The following is a 22,188-nucleotide window of genomic DNA, read 5'->3' as shown; positions in this document are numbered from 1 at the left end:
ATGAGATTGGCAGTACTACAGACCAAACACAGGAATGCAAAGGATTGATCTCATCAGTCTGCTTATCCTAAATGCAGAGAGGTGACCTAGCTCACCTTGCTAAATCAAAGTAGAGAAAATTCAGGTCTCCAATTCAGCTCTGTTCTGGCAGGACTGTGTAAATCTCAGAACTGGAAGGTCAGAAATACAAATCATCTGGCAGATAGAATAAATATGTTTCACACATATATATATTTTTACTGTTCATTTAGCTGTTTTCTTGAAGTTCAGCTTCAAACAAAATGACGTTTTCTTTTTACTATAATGTTCATTTACCTTATGTGTAATCAAATTGTAGGTGAAGCCATTGACTATTTGAAAAAGAATGCCTTTGTCCAATCTGCTGGGGCCAGGAAAGGATTTCCAAAAATAGCAGTAATCATTACTGATGGTAAATCCCAAGATGAAGTAGAAATTCCAGCAAAGGAGCTTCAGAACTTAGGAGTAGAAGTTTTCACATTGGGTAAGAAAATCAATTTATTTTATTATATCCAACAACTCTGTATAGTAAAGAGGTTTTGCATGTTGAATATATTATTTAATAACATATATATTTTACTTTTCAGATGTGTGTTTCATTTACACAGCATAGTACAATGCTTGCTGGTTGACCAGTGACTCATTTGTAATAACAAATGGAGTTTACCTGGAAAAGTTCTCCAAACATGAATGCATAAATGCCAGCAAAGTTATACACAGTCAGGAGCAGCCTGTATGTCTGCTCCATTATGGGTGAAAGCACCTATAATTTATTAGGATGAACATATTTGACTGAAATTGAATTGTGTAGTTTGGGGGGAACCATATCCTGACAAAGATGGTCTGAGTGCTTTGCTATTTGGTTAACTCGTTCCCTCCTTCTTTCTGGTCTACAACAACAGCAATGACCTTAATGAGAAGGCAGGCTCAGGGAGGCTTCTTTATTATACATTTATAAGAGTATTAAAAATGTAATCTAGATTTGTTAATCAGACTTAGCCATGTGATGACATGTATTCTTCATTTCTCTTCTCAGGCATAAAGGCAGCAGATGCAAAAGAGCTAAAACAAATGGCCTCCTTACCATCTCTAAAACATGTGTACAGTGTTCCTAACTTTGATGCTATTGTTCAAGTACAAAATGAAATTATTAGTCAAGTTTGCTCTGGTGTTGATGAGCAGCTTAGTGATATCACTAGTGGGGATGAAGGTGAGTGTTATTTGCATGTGTACATACATATGTGTACTAAATATATATAAAGATGTTGTTCATAATAGTCCTCTGTACAACAGAGCTCATGTTGGGATAGGAAGAAGCAGTACAAGGAGTCAGTCAGATGTGCTGCAATGTTCATGTTCTAACAAGGAATGTGCTGATAGAAAGAGAGATCACAGTGCCATAGACATGAGCTCATCAGTTTGTTACTTCAGTTTCACTCTCTTCTCTTTTTTAAGTTGTATTACATTATTGCAGTAGAGCAAAGTCAGGACTCCAGGTTGGCTGTGCTGTTTGGCAGAGCTGTGTAAATCAGAAATGAATGGATAAAAATATAAATCCTTTTGGCAAGCAAAACAGCTCTAATATTTGTATTTCATCCATTAATTTAGCTGTTTGCCTGGAGTTAGGCTTCAAATGCTATGCTAAGCCAAAATCTTTTTTAAAGTTTTAGATATGGAAGGAATAAAATCCCTATTGGTTTTTTTATGCCTGTTTATTGCTGGGGACATTTATCTTCACTTTTTGTCCTGGAGACACTACAAGAAATGAGAGGAAAAATACTGGAACTAAATGAAATTCCTATCTTAGATAGCTGTCATAAGAGGGGGTATTTACTAAACCTGGAGAGTGCAAAATCTGGTGCAGCTCTGAATAGAATCCAATCAGCTTCCAGGTTTTATTGTGATAGCTTAATTGAAAAAGCTAAAGTTAGAAGCTGATTGGCTAGCATGCATAGCTGCACCAGATTCTGAATGCACCAGTTTTAGTAAATCTACCTCAAGGTGTCTCAGTTGGCAGATTTTCCCTCACCTGTTGCTCTAGTGAGAACTCAAAAGTTTTGCATTGCCTATCACTGTCTAAGTGACAGTGTTCACCAGGATAAACAGAAGGGCAAATCTACTCAGCAGGAACACAGACAGCAATAGAAACCTGATTGGGGTGAGGGGTGTCTACATTTTTCCCACTCTGTGAAAAACTAAAACATTTAAAAGTATAAACATGCTGTGCAATACGTTTTACAGTGTTTTTTTAAAACCTAATTATTTCCTCTATGCTATTATGGGTGCTAGAATTATCCTACCCATTTATTTAAGATGTACCGTACTTATTGTGGGACCTATAGGTGTAATTAAATAGTTTGACAATATGAACAGTAACCGCATAGTCAATACAACTCCATTCATTTTAAATATGTAAACTAATTTAATCCCCTTGATAGCTTTTTTGATAACCACCTGGAGAGCACATTTATTTTCATACATTTACAAGCTCAAAACATCTGTGCATATTTTGTTTTCTTCTGATTGAGCCATTTATAAGTTATTTACTTTTCTGTTTCAGTTGTGGATCCTCCTTCAGATTTATTTGTAACAGAAATTTCTTCCAAATCTATGAAGATCACCTGGAAGGCTTCTCCAAGTCAAATCACAGGCTACAGAATTAAGCTTACTCCAATGCTGGCAGGAAGTAAACCTCAGGCTGTGAATGTTGGCCCTAAAACTACAAGCCACATTCTGAAGGATCTTTCCCCAGATACAGAGTATGAGATTAATGTATTTGCAATGAAAGAACTTACAGCGAGTGAGCCAATCTCAACACTGGAAAAAACTCAGGCAGTGAAAATAAGAGTGGGTAAGCTATTACCTCTATGCTGTTTACCTTCCTGTTTAAAGAGTTTCTTGATTCCTTTTATGAAGACAGAAACTTTAATTATGTTTCTGCTTGGAATAATATACAAATAATTTAATAAACATGGGTATCGTTTTTCACAGAATGTTCCGGTGGTGTGGATATAAAAGCTGATGTTGTTCTCCTTGTTGATGGCTCTTACAGTATTGGTGTTGCCAACTTTGCTAAAGTCAGAGCCTTCTTGGAAGTGTTAGTAAAAAGCTTTGACATCTCACCCAACAAAGTGCAGATCAGTCTTGTACAGTACAGCAGAGATCCATTTACAGAGTTTGCACTGAACAAGTATGACAAGATTGAAGACATTCTTCATGCAATAAATACCTTTCCATATAGAGGGGGCTCTACAAACACTGGCAAGGCCATGACTTATGTCAGAGAAAAAGTATTTGTCGACAACAGGGGTGCAAGATCCAATGTCCCCAGAGTCATGATACTTATCACTGATGGAAAGTCTTCTGATGCCTTTAAGGACCCGGCCCAAAAACTCAGAAGTTCAGATGTAGAAATTTTTGCTGTTGGTGTTAAAGATGCAGTGAGAACTGAGCTGGAGGCAATTGCATCACCACCAGCAGACACCCACGTTTACACTGTAGAAGACTTTGATGCCTTCCAAAGAATCTCTTTTGAATTGACACAGTCTATTTGTCTGAGAATTGAACAAGAAACTGAAAAAATAAAGCGGAAATGTAAGTAGCAAAAGTGAAAGTAATTTTCTACATGCAGTAATGTATAAGGGCAAAATGTGTTTGCAAAATGCACAACCTAAATTTATGTATAAGAGACTGATCGATGATTTATTTCAAATGAATTAATGCTGTTGATCGGCCAACTTTATTCTGATCAGGTATTTATGCTGCAAAATACCAGTTATACAATACACCCATCCTGTTACAATAATAACATATGTAATACTGTACATGCTAAAATTGAAACAAACAGTGCTGAAAGGTATTGTGTAGAGAGTATGGCCTGTAAGTCTTAAGGTGACAATATACGGGAAGATATTTTACAATGAACAGTAGGTTAAAACTGATTTTTTTTTACACTATATCCAGTGATTTTAGAGATTAATGGCCTGTAGGAAATGTTTGCAAATAAATCGCAAAGATTTTACAACATGGTGGACAATCTCCAACTCCTAACATCTGAAAATGGCCAAAAATGAGTTGTGTATGTCTACATTGGCTCTGGCATTTGACAGTTGAATGACAGGGGCAGGAGGAAGTTTCAGGAGTCGGTAGGGTTCAGTTACCAAATTGCTATTGTTGATACTTTAACCATGTTTTAGACCAGCTCAGGTTCACTTGAAAAACTATCATTTCATTTGAGCTTATGACAAATACATTTTAACAAATACAAATAGCTTATGACAAATACATTTTAACAAGGGCCTTAATGTTTTTTTCTGTAGTAATGTGCAGAAGGCTTAATGTGTTTTTATGTACTTTTTTTTTTTAGCTCTGACACCAGCATCCAACTTAGAGTTCTCTGAGGTCACTTCCAACAGTTTCCGAGTAAGCTGGTCTCCAGGAGCTGATGATGTTTTAGCTTACCGTGTCCAATACAAGGTTGCTGTTGGTGGGGAAGAATTTATTTTTACTGTTCCAGCTCCAACTACTACTACTGTTCTTACAAATCTGTTTCCTGAGACTACATACGCTGTCAGTGTTGAGGCAGAATATGAGGAAGGATGGAGCACTCCACTGAATGGAGAAGAAACAACTCTAGAAGGTATTGTTGCAGACATCATTACTAAGAAAGGAAGCTACTTTTTAAGAATGGGTATCATAATTAATCGATAGTCTACATCTTTGTAATTCTCTGGTGTCTGATGATTGCCTAGCATTGTTGCTTTTTCCTCATGTAATGATGACTGAAACATAGGGAGAGTATTGATTGGGACACCCTGTGTTGTGTCTGTTGATTTTTCTAGCAGAGTAAACTTAACAAAATGTGGGACCTAAGTCTGGATATTTGAAGTGACTTGTACATACTACTAACAATATCAGTACAATAGTGTGGAAATCTCTGCGCAAATATTTGCAGCAGGGGAAAGCATTGCCATCTTAGGGGATCTGGTGGGGTGAAAAATATCTTCAGATCCGCACTGATCTCTGCTGCAGATAATGATACAGTGATACGTGAGATAAGTATTTGCATAGATGTCTATCTTTTTTTGGCATGCATCAAATAGTGGTTGCATGTCACATAAAGGTGATTGAAGGTTTGGTCTTTATTTCTAAATATGCACTAAAAATCCTGCTATCAAGGTCATTTGATACAAAAAAAACCTTTGCACTGTATGTTATAGTAGCCTTTAACCATTGTCGGAAATTATGTAATACACTACAAGAACAAAACTCTTTACTAAGGAGAGACCAATATGATTAGAATTTATTACCTAAATCACTATTGTCAACTGTAGTCAGCAGCCACAGACATCCATAGCAAAGAATATACAGTATATTTGTAATGTACCTGTATGAGGAGCAATGATAAGGGTGGCCTGTTGCACATTTTCAGTCTATGCACCCTTGAAATCTGGGACAGGGGCTGCAACTACAATGGAAGGACACAGGTGCCAGGAATCTGGAACCAAAGAATTGAACTTGGGAGTGCCGGTGGCAAGTAAGCAGATGCACAGTGGTGAGGGCACCCAGAATACATCAAGTCCAGTAGAGATCAAAGCTAGGTCAAAATCCGAGATTAGTAAAGCTACCCATAAGTGAATCGAAATTGAGCCGGTTCAGCAGTATACAGTTGAATTTCGATACATATATTGGGACTGTGGTTGTACAGAAGTCTATCAACTATGAATCAACTTCTTTACAACCACCCTGCTGGAAATTTTCTTCTTGATCAGTGCTGCAGGCTATAGCCTACAGTGCTCTGATCTGTATATTCTAATGGTGGTAGGGTCTCCCCGCTGTCAAAATATAATGACACAGCAGGAGGATTCCCCTATCCACATCAAATTTGTGGATGAGGAATTTGGTCAGTTTTTTTTATGTTCAACCCACTGCTTGAATGAAAAAATGGACCAATCTATGGCCAGCCTAACAGTCAAGCAGGAAGACACCAAATCGTGAGCAGAATAAATGTCAGGCATGAGCAGAGGTTGATAGCATGCAGGCAGTGAGGCACAGAATCGATAGCCAAAATGATCTAGAGTGGAAGTCTTGGTCAGGCCGAGGTGAGGAAGAAAATAGGACAAAATCATAGACAGGCAAGGATTATCCAGAAGCAGGTCAGACAAAAGCTGGGTCAATAACATGGTCAAGCAGATTCAGGATCAGGGATAATAGGAACTGAAACTGGAAGGCCATTCGGCAATGATCCAGTGCAGGAACTAGGTTTAAATACCCAGCAGGTGCCAGTATCTGTGGTGGATGTACCTGTGTGTCCACATGCACACCATTGTATGCATGTTCCTGTGTGTGCAGACAACCTTTCACATCATGTTCCTGACAATAAAAAGATGTTTATACAGTGTACTTTTGTTTAAAATAGAAGGAACCATCATGTGGTATTGCACTAAAGCTGTTGGTAAAATACATTAGGAACACGGTGACATACACTCCTCTCTCTGGTCAGTGTTGAAACTAATACATAAATGAGCCTGGATTTGAGGCCACAGGTGGGCTCAGATTTCTCAAAGGTTTCCCTTTCTCATGGGGAAGAGATTGGTTGTAAATGGCTAACCTCTTCAGCTCAGCATTAAGAAGCAAAATGAGTATGATGTCAGAGGTCTGTTTAGCAAAGGGCTGTTTAGTAATTACACTAGTATAGAGTAAGTTATTTGGTGTATCAGTTGTCATACTCATTAGGCATTGCACATCGGCTATCATGCTGAACAGCCTGAGATAGCTGAAAATGTCATCTGTGTGCATATTTAAGAATGTAAAGTTGGTGGCTAAGAAAAATAACAATGTAATGATACAATAACTGTCTCATAAGCTGTTTTTAATACGCCCCTGTTTACAGAAAAATAACTGAAAGAAGAATAGTGAGTCAGACAGTTAGAATGTTCTATTAACTGCTTGCTGGGAGGTATCTTTGTTTCCAGTATACCGACTCGCAGCTTATGAGTAAAGACATCTTGGCAGCAGTCTTGACATTATCAAGTTATGATTGACCTAATAAAGCAAGACAGTCTATTAACTTAAATAACCCATATTAAACAATAAGCAAAACCTTTGTGCTAACAAATGTAGCTTTACATCTAAGTTCAGCAAAGCCTTGTTCTAAACCAACAACACATTGACAATTTTGATATTTTAAGCATTGCATGATTGAGCCTTCTATTTTTGTGTATTGATAATGTTTTTCATTGGTATAAAGGGTCTAAATTTTGATTGTTTTTTTTCTGTTTCTTACAGTAAAAGGAGCACCTAGAAATCTTATAGTAAGTGATGAGACCACTGATAGCTTTAAAGTTGGCTGGTCTCCAGCTCCTGGAAATGTTTTGAGATACAGAGTTGACTATCGGCCAGTTGCTGGTGGAGAAAGAAAAGAAGTAACAGTGCCAGGAAATGAAAGAGCGACAACACTACAAAAGCTTCTGTCTGACACAAAGTACCATGTATCAGTCACCCCTGAGTATCGTTCAGGTCCAGGAAAAGCCTTGAAAGGAAATGGAGCAACTGAAGAAAGTATGTTATTCCTTCTCACAACATTTTGTCAGTCACTGACTTCTGTCATTCACAGATTTAATCCCAGGGCTATTGCTAGTGGTTTCTAAAACCCACAACAAAGTAGTGCAACTGCTGTGTTAATTATGTTTGATTACATTTAAATAAACAAGCGTGTACGCTGACGATATATACTACAGTATTTGATGACATTGCTCAGTCATCACTAAGTTTATCTCCCAGAACAACATTCCATGACATTAAAGCCCAACAACATGAATACTAAATACCTATGGCCTATGGCCATACCTTAACTTAATGTCCGCACTAACATAATTTTGTATTACCATGCTGCATTTGAGCTTTTTTCTATCTATCTGACCTTTTGACACCGTAAGATGGAAAGAGGGTTGCTTATCAGACCTATTGTGGTGTGACAAGGTGTGATAAGCATCCCTTTCTGTGGACACTGTTTGCCCATACAAATTAACTCTACCCATATGCCAGCCATCATCAATCTCTACATTACTTCTAGAAACATGTTCATCTTAGATCGCTCCAAACATGTATAGGGATCATATCCATGATGCCCAAGCCTCAAAAAAAGAGTCTGGATAACTCTGTACATCATGCAGCCCAAAAGCTTGTTAGAGGGCATAGACTTTAAAGAAAATGTACAATCCCCCTTGTGGAGAAAGTATAAGGAAATAACTAGCTCCTTAGAAACACAAAGTAAATGTCACACTATATAAAGATTTTTGTAAAGAAGCTGAAATTAGGCTTTTATGCTGTGTAGTCAGTGAAAAATGTAATTGAAAGACAACCATCAATGCCCATTGTGCTTATGTAATAAACCAATCTGCAAAGTGCCATAACCTATAGCAACTGTACAGAATTCATCTGTCAAAGATCGAACTTCAGTAAATTGAGTTTTGATTGAAAGCTGCAAATTGCTGCTTTTTGTGCAAGCGTGGCAAGTGGTTGTTGTTAATAGGTGGCTCAACTGGAAATAGTTGAGTGTAGGAAATGCTGATTTTCTATAAAATGTCAGCATCCTTCAGTAAAACCATTTAATCATATATACCTGTTGTGCTAAAAGTATCATTTTGGGCCCCAGTGTGAAGGGTGGAGAAAATGAGACATATTAGTTTTCTTAACTGAAAATGTTTGTACACACTAAATTAAATTGTAACTGTGGACAAAACAATTTTTTTCTTAATTCTGGGTGACAGCGGGAAGGATTAGAACTCCTGTCAGGTTACTGCAGTTGGAAGCTCCATTAGAGAGATTCCTTCAAATCCTGTCTGGTCGCCACCAAGACAGGAGGAGAGGAGAAACCTTGCCATATTAAGTAGCTTTTTCTTGTTGTCTGTTCCCTGTTGCAAATTTGATCTAATTTCCCATATAGTAGGAAATAAAAATTGTTCTGGATATAGGTACACTTTAATGTCTTTAAGATGGCATATACTGTATATTATACCATGTACATTTAAATATGATGATTGAATAACAAGAACCTCAGTACACCAATCATGTACTCATGTGTTTTAATGTTTGAATTGGCTCAGTTCTAGGAGGACCTAGAAACCTCAGAGTTTCTGATCCTACAACATCAAGTTTAAAGCTGTCCTGGGATAAAGCACCTGGCAAAGTATTAAACTACCTTGTAACCTTCACACCAGCATCAGGAGGAGAGCCTAAAGAGGTTACACTCAGAGGAAATGCTACCAGTACTGTCTTAAAACAGTTGGATTCTGGTACAACATACTCCCTTTCTGTAAATGCATTATACAGGTCAGGAGCTGGATCTGCCCTCAATGGGGAAGGAACCACACTTGATGGTAAGTCATATTTTACTATTGTATTACTAAAACCATAGCTGGATTTGCTATTAGACACTGTCGACTTGTGGTGTAGATGGCTAAGACAATGAAGTGTTTTTTCCTTGTTCTTGATCACACTTTTTTCACCATGATTTTTAAAAATACCGTCATCTCTTACTACACAGTCACAGTATGCAAAGCCTGGTAAAGAAAAGTGAAACAAGAACATATTCTCAGCAAAAAAAGGTGACTGTAGGATCCAAAGTGTTTGTTCCTGCATGCTCCAGTGATAGAAAGCTAGCGATGGTGACAACAAACCAAGAGTGCTTTAGTGAATTTTTATGTTATTTCAATAAACTTGTACTTTTATGCAGAACAAGCCTTCCAAATTAAGACTTTTTGATGGTAACTTAACATGTTTAAAACAAAATTTTTTCTTCTGGTTGCATTCTATCGCTTAAAAGAAGAGACTACTAAGCAAACTACAATGTATCAGAGAGAGGGGAATGTTTTTTCTCTTATTTATATAGCTTTTTTTTTTTTTTACCAGTTTGATTATTTAAAGTGCAACTTTGTGGATATAAATAGGAGAGCTGTCAATGTTTATTTTGTTTATAAGTTCAGGCTCCACAGCTGTCACCTTTATGCCGACTTAACCAATTAGTGAGTTATTTTTCTTGAACAAGCATGGAACCAATTCAGCCTAAAAAGACTGAACGCTTGTCTTGCATACTTTCACCAGGTAGGTGACTCACTAGGTAGTGAAGCCAGAATCAAGATGACAACTCTGGAGCAGGGAACTTTAATAGAAACATTTTCTGAAAGTAATGTTTAGGGTTCCATTCCTAACATCCTTTAAAAAATGCTAATTACCTAGCTGTCAAGCTCTGGATTTAACATTTTAAAGGTCAAGTATGCAATTTTAGATTTCTAAAGTTTGTTTGACTTCACTAACTGCCTATTCTTTCCATGTGAGTAGCTCAAACAGTACAGTAGCCAAAAAAGATTCAAGTAGTTTGTATTTTCAGGAGGTCAGCAATGGCAGAGAGCATATTTCTCTTAGCATACTTTTTTTTATAAAAACAAGTCAACAGTGGCAGCTCACATGTATCTATCCTCACAATCTTGATCTCCTGCCAGCTAACAAAAATGCACCTTACAATGCCTCCTTCCTCCTGCCTCCTCACTGCAAGAGTTGATAGCTAGTTTTGTCAAGGGGGTAATGAATAAGGTGAGATACTTACTTTATTCCTCAGTCATTCAGACTTTCTCCTTTCTATATAATCTTTTCCCTGAAACTGCTACTCTTCACGGCTTGACCAGTTGCAGCTGTTTGACATTATCACGTACAATGCAGGATTCACAGTCTTGCATTCTACGTGAGGATGTTGTTGCCTGTCCCCATACCATGAGCATCAGAGAGGGAAGGAAAGCATTGACTGCCAGGGGAGAAAGAAGCAAGGTAAATATTTCACCTTTTTCATTACTCCCATGGCAAAACAAGCTATTAACCCTTGCAATACAAGCAGAGCCCACTGCAAAATGACTGGTGTTCAACTTTATAGTCTTACTTCATGCAAGCTATAGTCTTTTTAACCACCAAGTCCTTCAGATTGGATTTTAGAGATTTCTTGTGGACTTCAATAGGTATAGACCCCAACACACTTAAAGTCAATTAGTATTTTGTCCACGCAGGGCAAAATAATAAGTTCACTTTAATGCAGACCTTAAAAGACCCATATATTTACCTTCTCTTTTCTCCCCTGCTGCTTTTTTGAACTACTAAGAGTGAAAGCTATGGGGTTGATTTACTAAAGGCAAATAGTCTGTGCACTGCAAGTTGCTCTGGATCTAAGGGGAAGCTCTGAAAAGAAGGGAAGCTCTGCTGATTTCTATCATCCAATTTTGTGGAAGCAAACATGCTGTTTTTTTTAAATTTTCTTTGCACGTGATTGGGTATTCTTTGCAAAATGAAGCTTTACCTCATTTAATAAGCTATGGAGCAAGTGCACTTGTAGTGCACAGTATATTTGTCTCTAGTAAATCATCCCCCCATAGTTTCTATATTAGGGTGTAAAGGTATGCTGAGTATGGGCTGCTGGGGATGGAGGGATTAAAGCACAGGTTTGCTTTAGGTGTCAATCCACTGTATTGTATGAGTTATTTTACTTGTATGAGAAGTATGGGTTATTTTAACCATGGTTATTATTTTATCTCAGTAATTTTCTTATCAAAATGTTCACACAAATAAACATTACATGGGTGTAGAATTTTTTTTTTTGTATGAAGTAGTTAAACAGAATATATAGAGGTCTATAAATATACATGTATAATTTTTTCTGTACAACTGTGGTTGCTGCTGAAGCGGACGAATTTCAGTACAAGTATACCCAGCTTTAGTTTGTATGAATCAGTCTTAAATGGACCAATTTCAGTACATGTATACCCAGCTTTAGTTTGTATGAATCAGTCTGAAATGGACCAATTTCAGTACATGTATACCCAGCTTTAGTTTGCATGAATCAGTCTGAAATGGACCAATTTCAGTACATGTATACCCAGCTTTAGTTTGTATGAATCAGTCTTAAATGGACCAATTTCAGTACATGTATACCCAGCTTTAGTTTGTATGAATCAGTCTGAAATGGACCAATTTCAGTACATGTATACCCAGCTTTAGTTTGCATGAATCAGTCTGAAATGGACCAATTTCAGTACATGTATACCCAGCTTTAGTTTGCATGAATCAGTCTGAAATGGACCAATTTCAGTACATGTATACCCAGCGTTAGTTTGTATGAATCAGTCTGAAATGGACCAATTTCAGTATATGTATACCCAGCGTTAGTTTGTATGAATCAGTCTGAAATGGACCAGTTTCAGTACATGTGTACCCAGCTTTTGTTTGAATAAATTAGTCAACTTTTATTGAAATCCTTATTGTTGTTTACAACTAAATTTGGCTCAATTTACTGCTCTCCTCAATAGACACCTGACAGACAATTAAATCCAGTCAAGAGCTAGTAACAATTTAAAAACACACAACTCTAACTGATGTTAATATTATGAAAAAAATAACAAATATAACACACATGCTATTAAATCAGATACTTTTATAATGTATACATCTACAATTTGCATTGGACAATCTTCCTATGTTATGTTTTATGAATTGACCCTTTAGCTTGAGCTGCAACATTATGGACCTCATAAGTGCTCAGCTTGGAACTTTAAACAGGCAGACTTGGAACAAGCTCATGGAATGGCTGATATTTACACACCACAACTCACTCAGACAGTTCCTCAGAACACACATAGTTGTCATATCTGTTTATCCAGACCAACATTTCTTCTCTACCAACCCAGCAGCAAATTTGGTAGATGTAAAATTCTGATTTATGGCAGTTACATGCTCTTTTGCATCATGCAGAAGCATAGCCAACAACAGACATCTGCACTGAGTGCTCAGTTCATTCAGAATTCTTTATGGTGCTAAAACCTACAGATTCCTTTCTTATGTGCGGCCAAAGAATAAATAGTCTGCACTGCTGCCAGCAGACAGGGAGTTGATCTATAATAACAAACCTTTTCTTATGAAAATAGCAAAACGTGCTATTGTTAGCATTCATTTTTTAACATCTTTTGTATGTTTATATTTACTGGGATATTTTCTGACAAAGTTTATTATTATGGCTGTGTATAAAGCAATAAAAACCAACTTCTGTAACTAGAGAATAAATCTTCATCTCATACAGTACAGTAAGCTGTATAATAAAGTAAAACAATATCTCAAGATGGCTACAGCAGCTTTTGGGTAAATTAAGCACTTTGTGCATCTCCCACCAAAAAAAAGAGTTTATTTTTAATGTTTCCTGGTCATCCTATTTGCACTTCCTCAGGAAGATTGAAATGCGTTGACCTGTGAAAGTAAGCTGTCTTTTCACAAGACCCATGAGTGCAGTCTAATCTTCAAGGAGTGTTTATTCAGGGATAGACTTAGGTAATGTTTGGAACGGGTGCAGTTTTGGGCAAAGAGCCACGTATTTAACTAGAAGAGTAGTGGTCCAGACGTATTTAGTTAAATGTATATTCTAGAAATCTTACTTTATGAAAGCATCTGCATAGCTTAAGTCTTGACTGATTAATCAAATCAAATTAATGTAAATTAATGAGGCATGAAGAATAGACAAAGACCTAATATTCTATGGTCTGATTGGCAGGGGAGAAAGCAACTGTATTAATAGATAACCTTTTGCACACATTTATACAAATATAATTATAAAGTACAGTAATTTCCATTATTTACTTTGTATCATATAGCATATACATTCGTTTGAAGGATTCATTGCATTAAAAGAAAGTTCACATTCGTTTATTGTTGTTTTATAAATGTCTTGTCCATGTGAAAATTCTTCAGTCAACTGCAGATAATTGAAGAGAACTGAACTTTGCTATGGAAAAGACAGATCTGAACATTTCTAGTTACATACTATTGATTTTTCAGAAGTATGTAACAATTAATTAAGAAGCCATATCTAGCTTGAGGCTACAGAAACAACACTGGCATATAATGACTCCCAATCTGCATTTGTCTATGGGTTCTTTTAAAACCCAGCTAGAATTCTAAAAATTAGAGCCCCTAATGATACTTTGGCTGCAATGGATATTTATCAGGATATTACTGTTTGATTCCACAGAATCTCATGTGGGTTAAAAATACTTACATTACCCCCTCTAGTCAATGCTATAGTTGCCATGTTGCCAGTCTTGGCCTGAAACAAGATTATAAATGTTAATAAAATGTTCTTTATTTTAACTTGTACTTAATTTCTCCTTTTTGCATCTGCTATTATTTTTATTATTCCGGAGCATCATCTATGTCCCCCACTGATTTAGTTTCATTTTCCTACTGGTGCTTGACTTGCCTGCATTGGTAAAATGCGCCATGCTCCATGGCACTATGCAGTGAGACTGCCTAAGTGGTCAGTATATTGAGGAAAAACTGACCATGCACTGCGTGAATTTTGCCTAGTTCCTGATGAATCCATCAAAATGTACTATGTGGTTGGCTCTATAGGCCCACAGAACCACCTTGAAAGAATCAAAAGAGCTGGATGGAAAATTGTCAGCTGCACAGTGGCAGCACACAATCAGATGCAGACGTTCTTTAGGCAATGGTGGTGGTTATCCAAATACAGTATTTGAGTAGGAGGGAATTGTCCATCTGCGCTGTGTTTCCATTGAAGATCCTGCATGATACATTGTCAGTTGAAGAGTAGCTGAATCCAATCAAATGCGATATGCAATAGTTCACTAGGAGGAACTTGTCCAAGAATGGAGAAGCATGTGATTTTCTCCTAGGATGAAGTGCTTCAGCCTGAGCAGCCAATTGCCCAACACTGCCATTGGATTAGAGGAGTAAGAAGTTAGGCCCCTTTCACATGAGCCGACCAATCGGGTCTGTCTCTCAGCTTTTCAGATGATCCTGATTTGACCATCCATTGTTCTCCATGGAGCAATGGGTATAAACAGAAATATGTCATGTACACCTGCCTAATCCAATCCAATCCGATCTGCTAAAAACAGACAGGGATACGTTCCCCTTTTGTCTAGAGGATTGGGTTGGATGGCAGTTGGGTATAAACGGATAGGCGGTTAGTTTACATCCAACCGCCCATAGAGGAGAGTGGGCTGTGTCTGTATCCACTCTGCATAAGCAGAGAGAACAGCCATTTTCCTGCTCAGTTGATATCAGTGGACAGGTCCCCTGCTGAGCAAGTGTAGTCCTGGTGGGGTCCGCCGTAGTGTGGAAGGGGCCTAAGTGGGTGTAAGCTGTGACCACCCAATATAGAGTTTACACAGAGTCAGGATCAGCAATCCAACACATCAACAGAGGATGGGCATGTGCAGGAAAGGTTATTATTAGTGGGTGGTAGGTTCTTCTTACAAGAGAATTTGTCACTTTGACTTAAATGAGCAAAGTAATAGACTTTTGAAGTTTAACATTTAAAATGCTCTCTGTATATCGATCTGGTAGAAAAAGAATATCAATTATGAATTATATGTTTTCTGTAATAAAGAACGTATGACATAAAGGTTTGACATAGGATGTATGAGAGGATGAATACTATTTTTTAAAAGTCATACTAAACTGCAAAATAAAGTTTGATTTGTGGAAAAATGTAATGAGATGTAGGTCTGTTCTCCCCCTGTAGTTGTAGCACAGTGACAATATGAAGTAATGGCTGAACCTGACTAAAGAGAGTGACATATACAGTTGTGGCCAAAATTATTCAACCCCCACTGAAATTGAGTGTTTTGGCCAGTTTGACATTGCTTTTGATCATTCAGTCATCTTGCTTACATTTACATTAAAGAGGCACTTGTAGGTCAGACAAATATAACATAACAGTTATAATGAAATAACCACAAATGTCTTTTCTGTGCTCACAGCATTATCAGTTTTATTCAACCCCCAAGTGACATTCAATCTTAGTACTTAGTACAGCATCCTTTTACAGTTATAACAGCTTTTAAACGTGAAGCATAGCTTGACACAAGTGTCTTGCAGCGATCTACGGGTATCTTCGCCCATTCTTCATGGGCAAAGGCCTCCAGTTCAGTCACATTCTTAGGCTTGCGCACTGCAACTGCTTTCTTTAAGTCCCACCAGAGGTTCTCAATCGGATTTAAGTCTGGTGACTGCGATGGCCACTCCAAAATGTTCCAGCCTTTCCTCTGCAACCATGCTCTAGTGGACTTGGAGGTATGCTTGGGATCATTGTCCTGTTGAAAGGTCCAACGTCTCCCAAGCCTCAGGTGTGTGACGGACTGCATCACGTTTCCATCCAATATCTCCTGGTACTGAAGAGAATTCATGGTACCTTGCACACGCTGAAGCTTCCCTGTACCTGCAGAAGCAAAACAGCCCCAAAGCATGATTGACCCTCCACCATGCTTCACAGTAGGCAAGGTGTTCTTTTCATCATAGGCCTTGTTCTTCCTCCTCCAAACATAGCGTTGATCCATGGGCCCAAACAGTTCTAATTTTGTTTCATCAGTCCACAGAACACTATCCCACAACTTTTGTGGTTTGTCCACATGGCTTTTGGCATACTGCAGTCGACTCTTCTTATTCTTTGGAGACAGCAAGGGGGTACGCCTGGGAGTTCTGGCACGGAGGCCTTCATTACGCAGTGTGCGTCTTATTGTCTGGGCTGAAACTTCTGTACCCACATCTGACAAATCTTTTCTCAGTTCCTCAGCAGTCACACGGGGACTTCTCTCCACTCTACGCTTCAGGTAGCGCACAGCAGTCGAAGTCAGCATCTTCTTTCTGCCACGACCAGGTAGCGTTTCAACAGTGCCCTTTGCCTTGAATTTGCGAATGATGCTTCCTAAGGTGTCTCTTGGTATGTTTAACATCTTTGCAATCTTCTTATAGCCATTGCCCTTCCTGTGAAGAGAAATCACCTCTTCTCTTGTCTTCCTGGACCATTCTCTTGCCTTCACCATGTTTGTAACCACACCAGTAAATGTCTAGAAGGAGCTGAGTATCACAGTCATTTTAAAGCTGCCTAATTGGTGCTTATTATGCTTGATTGCTGCTCGGTGACATCCACAGGTGTTTTCAATACCTGATGGAAAGCACCTGTATGAACCTCTGTTCTTCAGAGTGGTAGTCTTTAAGGGGTTGAATAATTGTGGCAATGAAGAAACCACATAAGAACCATTTACTACTGTATTACATAAACAATTGATGTCATTTTAGTTGCATTTGGGTAGTTACAACGTCCTTGTAGGATTTGATTCTGAATACAATTCCAAATGTACACTATAGTCCCTAAACCCCTTTACAGCATTGGGGGTTGAATAATTTTGGCCACAACTGTATAACCAAGCTGTATGCGAGATGACAATGCTGACATCTGTTTATGAGCTGTCTTCTTTGCCCATTTATGAGTACTGCTTTACATCTTCCCTTTGAATCTTGCAGAAAATGTCTGCTTGCATTAAATAGCACCATCTCATATAACTTTGGCAGAAATTTCTAGTAAATAGTCAGGAAAGCTATTTGGTCTGTGCAAGAATATAATAGAGGAAATGAATAGGAAACCTACCATAGTGGAACATTTAATGGATAAGTGTCTGTGATGTTTTTAGCAGAGGTTATTTCAGTAACAAAGCTTTTTCATGTTCTGAGAAATTAAACGAGAAACTTAATATGTTGTATGCGCACAATCGTTTTCCTAAACTAAAATCCTCCCTCTTTAATCTCTTAGACAGAATACTTTAGATTGTACTGCTGACATAGACAAGTCTTTTTAAGCGTGGGACTCTAATGAGGGATGCAGTCTGCTTCAACGTTCCCTGTTTTTATTGGTCCTACATGACACTTTGCAAGTTGTTGCTAAACTGTGTCATTGCCCAAAAAGGAAACGTAATGGAAAATGCAGATAGGCAAAGCACAGGGAATACAATAATCCGTGACTGCTTTTCAAAGCTACTGTTTAAGTAATCTACTTTCCCAGGAGTTAGGAGGTGGTTAGAAAAATCTTGGCACACATTCCTTTTTTTACTACCTCAGGGCACAAATTTGAAAAGCAAACACAGAGTACACTTTAGTTAATATATTAAGTCACTCTTGATGTTGATTGCCGGGATGAGATGAATGGTAAAATACTTTTCCTTTTTCCATTGCTGTCGGCAAAATTGAGACGAGCCCGTTGAGGTTAAAAAAATGTGCAAATGTTCCATCTGATTACAACACATATATTAATTACTTTTATTGCATTTCAGTCCTGTAGCTGACAGTAAAACCCATACAAAAGTAAGAGAACACCTAAGTTGCCCACATCTATACATTACTTGGCACTAGATGTTAAAGCAAAGAAAAATATTCTTTTTGGCTTGCATACAATTATAGGACAGTGTCATAATAAGTAATGGTACAATAGACATCAAGCAAATGATTTAATTCAGATGTGTCTATTTTAGTGTACTCAACAGTTTCTCATTGGGCAATATGGAGATCCTTATTAAATTTGAGCTAAAAGGATCCACTCATGGGCATTTTAGGCCTGTATGTTCTGAAGCTCAATCAATCTCAGATTATTAAAATCTGACTTTTTATACTAAATAACAATATCCCATGCAGATTCTATATTTGTCCTCTATAATGTGATGCTCCTTGAAGAGTGTACTTCCTTGTTCTTGAACAGTAGACTAGAAAACCCTGTTTCATATTTCTCCTCATTGTATGTGAAATGGGCAGAGTTCTTTATTGCAGGGTATTTACTTGTCTTATAGAGTGATGCTGCACCATTGGCTAACCCCTTAAAGGAATGGCCTGGGTTATCTATTCAAACTTATTTTAGAATGTAAGGGTTCAGAGCAGAAATGCTATTCCCAATGCTTTACACCATGGCATATACATGGGCCAATAGGAAGAAGGGTCAGCCGCACACTGGAGGGTAGATGAATATAGTGTATATTTATTGATCCATAGGACACACAAAACACCAGGACATGAATACAGGACCTGTTAACGCTTTTCACACAATCTCGTGTTTAATCATAACTACGAGATCATGTGAAACACGTTAACAGGTCCTGTAGTCATGTCCTGGTGTTTTGTGTGTCCTATGGATCAATAAATATACACTATATTCATCTATCCTCTGGTCTGCGGCTGACCCTTCTTCCTATTGCATCGTGTGTGGTGGCGAGCCAAAACCTGCACCTGTTGTGCATTGATCTGGATTGTTTGCATGAGCAGTATACCTTTGTTATTTGGATATACATGAGCTGCTAGACCCAGGAACGCTCCTTGCATGCTGCAGTTTGCAGGTGATGCAATTCGGCTGACAGGATCATCATCCCATGTATTTTTGTTAAGTGGGCTAATCTGCCTTAATTATTTAGATGTCACTCACACCTCTTTCTCTTCTAAAAAACCCAAACAGCTAATAGGGCATTTCTTTTTCTCAATCAAAAACTTGAGCAGTTCCGAGGACATTTCTGTTTGATTGATGTTAGGCCATTTAAAAGATGTAACCCTTCTATTATAGTCTAGGTCTAAGTTAATAACACCTAGAGGTGCTCCAGTACCATTCCTCATGGAAATTTCCTTTCTCATTGCCAACATTGTCATGATAAAACCTTAGAGAGAGACTGCACTTTCACTGTTTCCACTTATGACCTCTCATTTAATCTATACCCATACTTTATTGTCACAGGTAAGAATAGGGACATAGTCTAGTTTGCAGACTCGAGGCTTAGCATTTTGTTTTCCTGTCTTGGGCAAGTGATAAATTCTTGAGAGCAGCCACTTGGCTATAGAAAATCTGATGTCACACCTATAACAGAAAAGACATCTGCAGTCCTTGGGGTCCTTGGACTCATCTCTACACCACTTAGAACTGAAACCATCTTCTCTCTCCACTGATGGGTGAATATGACACACTTATTATATATTGTTTTCTCCACTAAAAAAAGGAACAGTTATCTCTCATTTGCACAGAGATTTTCCAACATGTTAAGTGGGGTACACACTATGAAAAAATTGCAAAAAAAAGTTAATATGAAGAACGATCGTTCAATCTTATTTATTTCAGGTACTTATATAGCGCTGTCAATTTATACATCCCTTTACATATATATTGTACATTCACATTAGTCCCTAACCCTCAAGAGGCATACAATCTAAGGTCCCTAACTTACATTCATACATACACATACTAGGGCCAATTTAGACAGGAGGCAATTAACCTCCCAGCATGTCTTTGGAGTGTGGGAGGAAACTGGAGAACCTGAAGGAAACCCACACAGGCATAGGGAGAACATGCAAACTCCAGGCAGCTGGTGCCATGGTTGGGATTCAAACCCACGACCCTAGTACTGCCAGGTGGAAGGGCTAACCGTTTAGCCACTGTGATTTTCTTTTAGAACATGCACAACTTTTGACATCCAATTCAGACTTACCAAATTAAAATTTCCGAAGGAACAAGCTCCAAAATTTTTCTTATACATGAACAGAACTAACGATATTTGTTTATTTGTGTAGTAAATGTGTATAGAAAAGACTGCGCGTGATCAGAAACAATAAACAACAATAATCTACACTACAACGTTTCTACATCAAATGAAAAAAAAATACTTTGTCATTCGAGAATTTCTCTTATAGTGTACCCAGCTTTAGAATGTTTCTGTGCAAGATAAAAAGCACTTTCCTCTGTCAGAAGTTCTTGTTTTCTCCCCTAGGGAAGCCCTACAATCCAGGGGCGGACTGACCATTTGGAAACTCGGGCACTGCCCGAGGGCCCAGGGTCAGTAGGGGGCCCCATGAGATGCCCCTGGTACCTTTTTCATAGGCTTTTCTGAGTTTGGGCAAGGACACAGGGGCCCCATGATCCCCTATTGCCCGAGGGCCCCATGAGTTGTCAGTCTGCCCCTGCTACAATCCATGCCTAATTGTGCTTGAATTAGTACCTCTCACATAAGCTGGGTAGTGTATGGCCACCCTACCAGTCACTCTACAGCACTCCAATATTTTTTCAAGATAACCATAACTTTTTGTACAGATACTGTTTTTATTGAGAGAAAAAAGAGATACTGATACACCTTTTTGGGAGAAGGCATTATGATCTTTATCATTTTTAGGAAGAGCTAGTAAATGACCAACCCCCAGAGCAACTTAATGAGAAAAAGACTTGTTAATTTTTTTTTTTTTTTGCCTTTTAAAATCTGGACAGGAAGCTTTAGCATATAGTCAAACTGTGCTTGTGTAACTAAAGATACTAATACACTCAGTTATTTGATACAAGTGTATTCCATGTAATGATTTAATATGCAGACATGAAGAAATAAGTCATTTGCAGTCTGCTCTGGAGATGAGCCTGTGGTTATGCTTGTGTTGTGTTGTGGTATGGCTAGACACAGGGAAAATATAATGATTGATACAGTGGTCAGTAGAAAGTAGTTAGATTGAGGCTTTTGGGATAAGCCACTGGGGTGCTGTCCAAGATTCTGTAAATGGCTGGACTTGGAGTCACTTTTAAATGTTTTCTTTTCTCAGACAGGCCACTTATAATAGTTCAAACCCCACAAAAATTCATGTAATAAATCAGCAATATTTGAGTTTCCCATTTCTCATTATACTCCAATAAAACACGTTACTGCACAGAGTTGTTTGCATTGTGTACATGGAGACACACTCATTGCTATAGCTGTATTTTGGCACCTGATTCACGTTGTTAAATAACTGAACAGATGCTCTTTTCCTTATTGGGCCACCATCCCAATGATCACTATCACATCCTGAGACAGTCAGTTATAAGTGGAAAGAATACAATTGAAAATGCTTAGTGATGCAATACGGCCAATTTATTAAAGAGGAGCTTCACTCTCCCCTTTATGCTTTTTTTTCCCTGCTCTCTTACCTGTAACTACTGATTGTCCTGAAAACACTTAGGGGGTTATTTACTAAAACTGCATGGTGCAAAATCTGGTGCAGCTCTGCATAGAAACCAACCATCTTCCAGGTTTTATGATCAAAGCTTAACTCAGGGGTCTGCAACTTTTAAGACATAAAGAGCCACTTGGACCCGTTTCTGAAGGGAAAAAAAAGACTGGGAGCCGCAAAACCATTGCAACATTTAAAACAAATCCGACACTGCATATATTGTTTCTTACCTTAATGCTATATACAGGATCGTGCAGTTAGCTTCATCCCCCATATAGTAATTCATCCCCCATAGTAATTCATCCCCCATATAGTAATTCATCCCCCATAGTAATTCATCCCCCA

At 38.1% G+C, this 22,188-nt stretch overlaps 1 protein-coding gene across 4 annotated transcripts in view; it reads left to right on the top strand.

The window, feature by feature from the left end:
- Positions 1-22,188, top strand: part of COL12A1 (collagen type XII alpha 1 chain) — a 252,311-nt gene that overhangs the window by 37,750 nt on the left and 192,373 nt on the right. For 3 of the 4 annotated variants that reach the window (XM_089681387.1, XM_089681388.1, XM_089681389.1), the window contains exons 7-13: positions 338-502; positions 1,055-1,228; positions 2,579-2,869; positions 3,010-3,612; positions 4,385-4,657; positions 7,306-7,578; positions 9,126-9,398. The exons of the other annotated variant lie outside the window; for it this stretch is intronic. In XM_089681387.1, the coding sequence (XP_089537513.1) occupies positions 338-502; positions 1,055-1,228; positions 2,579-2,869; positions 3,010-3,612; positions 4,385-4,657; positions 7,306-7,578; positions 9,126-9,398 (2,052 nt within the window). The remainder of the gene's footprint in view (positions 1-337; positions 503-1,054; positions 1,229-2,578; positions 2,870-3,009; positions 3,613-4,384; positions 4,658-7,305; positions 7,579-9,125; positions 9,399-22,188) is intronic. 4 annotated transcript variants of the gene reach the window in all.

This window comes from Staurois parvus, unplaced genomic scaffold (assembly GCF_062004578.1).
Source record: "Staurois parvus isolate SC_StPar_1 unplaced genomic scaffold, SC_StPar_1.0 ptg000264l, whole genome shotgun sequence".
Taxonomy (NCBI): Eukaryota; Metazoa; Chordata; class Amphibia; order Anura; family Ranidae; genus Staurois; species Staurois parvus.
The sequence above is the reverse complement of the archived record's forward strand: the minus strand, read 5'-3'. Positions and strand labels throughout refer to the sequence as shown.